At 37.0% G+C, this 4,013-nt stretch overlaps 1 protein-coding gene across 4 annotated transcripts; it reads right to left on the bottom strand.

Moving 5' to 3' along the window:
• Window positions 1–817: 817 nt before the first annotated feature.
• On the bottom strand, window positions 818–3,408 carry LOC113722578 (uncharacterized). 4 transcript variants are annotated; one of them, XM_072053634.1, is made up of 5 exons: window positions 3,123–3,401; window positions 2,373–2,577; window positions 1,811–1,964; window positions 1,626–1,719; window positions 818–1,216 (listed from the first exon to the last, which is right to left on the bottom strand). In XM_072053634.1, the coding sequence occupies exons 3-5, from the start codon at window positions 1,922–1,924 to the stop codon at window positions 1,092–1,094; spliced, it is 333 nt and encodes a 110-aa protein (XP_071909735.1). In that variant the 5' UTR covers window positions 1,925–1,964; window positions 2,373–2,577; window positions 3,123–3,401; the 3' UTR covers window positions 818–1,091. The 4 variants fall into 4 exon arrangements, with proteins under 4 accessions (XP_071909735.1, XP_071909737.1, XP_071909734.1 ...); XM_072053636.1 differs by lacking the exon at window positions 2,373–2,577 and having other exon boundaries at window positions 1,811–1,888; window positions 3,123–3,400; XM_072053633.1 differs by lacking the exon at window positions 2,373–2,577 and having other exon boundaries at window positions 3,123–3,399.
• Between the last annotated feature and the right edge of the window lie 605 nt (window positions 3,409–4,013).

The raw sequence follows: 4,013 nt of genomic DNA, 5'->3' as shown, positions 1-4,013 counted from the left end.
AAAGAAACAAGTTTATGCATTCAAAATTGGAAGCGGGAGACAAGGATCCTCATTATCTTCTAGATCAGTTCCTTTGTTGGATCTTTGCTATTTGCACCGTATTGGTTTTGGACTTTTGGTTTGTTCCATGGAGTCAACAGTGAAGGCCATAGAAAACATGAACTGGCTTTATAATTTTAACCCTCTTTCAATAGCCATACATGCTGGATTTGTTGAAGCTAGGACAAAACACAGTAAGAAAGAAAAGAGAAGAAAAAATGTCAAAAAAGAACCGGTGATTTCTCCTTTCTTCCACCTTCAAGGCAGCTGTGCTCTCCCATATCTGAGGCCCCAAAAGTGTTAGGGTAGCTGTTTTCTACCATATCTGAGGCCCCAAAAGTGTATTCGGTACACAAGGAGAGAGGAAGCTGCATTGGCATTGACCCTTTAGTTTAGTGGGAGTTTTGAGTTTGCCTAGTGAAGGGCATTTCAATATTTTAGAGCAAAATTGCTCTGCTCTAGCAATGCAATAATGCCAGGCATAGCAAAATGACTTTCATTTGCTTATTTATTTTTGAACAACTCAAAAAATGTACTTGGCATAAGTTGAGGAAGACCCTTCTTTTAAGAGAATTCTTTTTATACTTAGAATCACCCAAGGAAGATAAGATCAGGCCTGACTCAATCTCCAGCCATCCACATAATGGCCCAGTTTTTCTGCCAACTGCAGGGAAACTCCAGTTGAGGAAGACCGTTAGTCTAATTCTCAAACAAATGGTCAACAGAAACGAAATAGCAAAGCAGAAACTTTCAACAGACATAAAACGACCCGAGCACATCTATCAGGATGGTGAAAATTATGACTAATTAAAGAAGGTTAGCTCTTGGTTTTCAGTTAGCTTAACAGAACTATGAGAAACGAAGAGGCAAGTATAGATCATTCCAGGTAGCACACCAAACAGTCATAGGCACGGAGCCTCTGCAAAAACACCAAGATGCTTAATGCTGAATTGATAGAAATACAACCCAGTCAACGAGTAATGCTTCCCCTAAAAAGAGTAACTTCATGGAAAACCAGCAGTAAGCCAAAAGATTTTGCTTGAATAGCAATGTTAGTCTTCTTTCCAATTGTGTCTACATTTCTTGCATGTGTAATATGTTGTCATCGGCTCATCAGCAGATCTGGTCTGCTGTTGACCAAAGGCTGCCTTAAGATAACCACAGTTAGGACACGGAGCTGGAAGAAAAGAAATAAAGAATCAGTACCAAATTACGTATGTTAATCCTATTGAAGTTTTAGCAGTTTCTGCGCCTCAACCAGATAGCTCAAGCTTGCTTTGCCCAGATTAAATCTACACCAACCTAATAAAGCATTCAGGGAACATGATAGCACTTAGACATGATTCTGGATCTAAACATACATTGAAAAGTAACTTTAGCAAGAAGATTTCTAATTAAACCCCTACCTGCCCTACAAAGCAGAAATGCAAGCTAGAGAGAACTTGATATTGGTTATGCTGGAAATGACTTAAGAAACATGCAATGGATCCAAAAACAACACCTGAAGCTCTATGAAACTTCTTAATTCAAGCATGCACCAGTCAATCAAACAGAGGATGTATACAAGAGTACAGCAAATAACAAACCTTCAGTTTCTGGTAAATTGTCAAGCTCGTCGTCTTTGGAAATGATAGGATCTAGTTCTTTCTTAACTAACCGATGCTTTCTTTTTATTTTAACCTGCCGCATGCATTGATAACTCAGCAATGACACAGTAGACATTGTGAATAGCCAGTAAATAAACCCTCAACAAGGATTTATAATGGCTTACCTTACTATCTATGTGACATACATACGGGCATGTTGGACAGAAGAATCTGGCAGGGCTGTCCATATGTGGCAATTCATACTGCAATAACATCCCACAAGTTGGACAAAATTCCATTGCAGTCACTTTTAGGATAATCCACTATTTATGTACGTCTCTACAAGTTAAAACAAAGGGGTAAAAAAAAGAAGGTATTAAAGTAACATAATACTCACTCGGTTGTTTAACTTCACAACTTAAAATAAAGAAGTAATACATATGCAAGATGCACAAAAATGGAGCACTAACACACAGTGGCCATAAATAAAGGAAAACAGAGATATCTAGATGATTAGAAAAGAAAACAAACTCTTTGATTTGACTCAAAACGATGAGCATTTTCATTCCTTTCTGTTGTTTACCTTTCCTCACACACTCTCTCTCTTCTTTATTTTCCCTTCCTTTCTCTCTTCTCCCTAATCCCAGAAGAGTATATGCGCAACTGAATGAATATTTAAGACACTCAATATGAATATACACAAGTTTCTAATCTTGTATATCTACATTAAGGGGATAATAGATATACACAAAATCACTGATGTAAATCAGTCATTCAACGGCTTTTTGTAGTTGTCAGAATCAAAGTTAACATTGGGTTCTGAGATCTTCTTATCCTTCCTTGTACAAAACCCAGCATCTATAGATCCAAAAGCAAAAGGAAAGACCATCCTTTTGTGTTTGCAATTGCTTGGATGGGTGGAGTGAGAACTTGCGGGCCTGAGGAGCTGGTACTTGAGGGTTAAAGATTCAGTCAGCAAGAGATGGGGAGAATATGCAATACTTGGGATTTACCCTTTGTAACAAACTAAATGCCAACTCAATTCCTCATTTCCTCATTGTTTGATTGATTACAAGCCATGTGTTTCTATGTACAAGACATGCAGCATCATATTCAAGAGTGAAAAATCAGATGGGACACAAAAGGCAGAAGATATTTGACAAGTCAACCCTTAATTTACAAAAAGAACATGAATCACCATGGAATAACCCTTTGCATAATAAGTCTGAAAAAAAAGGGCCAAAACCAAACTATTGGGTATTTAGAATTTAGCAGAGAGAACAACTGTGCATAATGGTCTCACAAAATCCTAAACCCTTCACAATGCACACACTATAACGCCAAATCAACCATAATTAGTCATCATTTGAAAGCTAACATGGAGAAGAATATCATTAGCAATCGGACGGCAGCAATGGAGTTAAGCTACGGGAAAATTTTTTCTTCATCTAAACCATTAACAATCGGACAGCAACAATGACCAACTTTTAGACCTACCTATTTCCCGCAGTTGGACGAAGCAGCAACGGTGGTGGCACTTATTTTCGGCGATGGGTTTGACCCAATTCGTCTCTTGTTTCGCACTTGTCGGACGAAGCGAAAAAAAATAAATCTCTCTAAATTGTAGCAGCTCAAGCTGGATTCGGCATAAGTAGACATTTTAATGATGAATTTGGGCTCAATTTGGGGTTGATTTGTGTTCTCAATTTCGCTGGGGTAAACCTTAGGCTTTTAAATTGGGAGGCTTCGGTGCTAAAAGGCCGATGGTGGTTTTTTCCTTAACATAACATAATGCAAGCTATGTCGTCTTTTTTTTTTTTTTTTTTGCAAAATGCTCCAATGACGCTAAAATTATTACGCAATTTAACTTTCAAGTCGCTAACTATTTATTAATAATTTTTAACACTTCAACTAATCAAAACATATAATTCTAACCCTTTCATCAAATTAAGCCATTATGTTTGACCAAATAGCACGACATGTATAGCAGTGACGCTCAAACTATTATATAGTTCAACTTTTGTCCATTTAACTATTAATTGATAAATTTTACCTTTCCAACTACTTAAAATGTATAATTCTAATTTTTTTTCCAATGGATCTTCAGTCTCAAACCCTCCTGATTCACTTCCTATCTCGCTTGTTCTTATAGTGCCAAGTGTCATTTAATAAATCAATTCTAAACCCACTCAGACCACATTAAGTTAACCGAATAGCCAACCAAATAACCAAGTAGAGAAACAAAATCTGTATAACTAAAACCCATTAACATAAAAATCTTCCAAAAGTCACTACTAAAGAAGAGGGAAAAAATATTCCCAATATCACGATTAAGAAGGGAAAAAAAACCCTAACAACCTCCTTTTGTTCTCTTCTTTATCTCTCATC

This window comes from Coffea arabica, chromosome 6c, assembly GCF_036785885.1.
Source record: "Coffea arabica cultivar ET-39 chromosome 6c, Coffea Arabica ET-39 HiFi, whole genome shotgun sequence".
Lineage (NCBI taxonomy): Eukaryota > Viridiplantae > Streptophyta > Magnoliopsida > Gentianales > Rubiaceae > Coffea > Coffea arabica.
The sequence above is the reverse complement of the archived record's forward strand: the minus strand, read 5'-3'. Positions and strand labels throughout refer to the sequence as shown.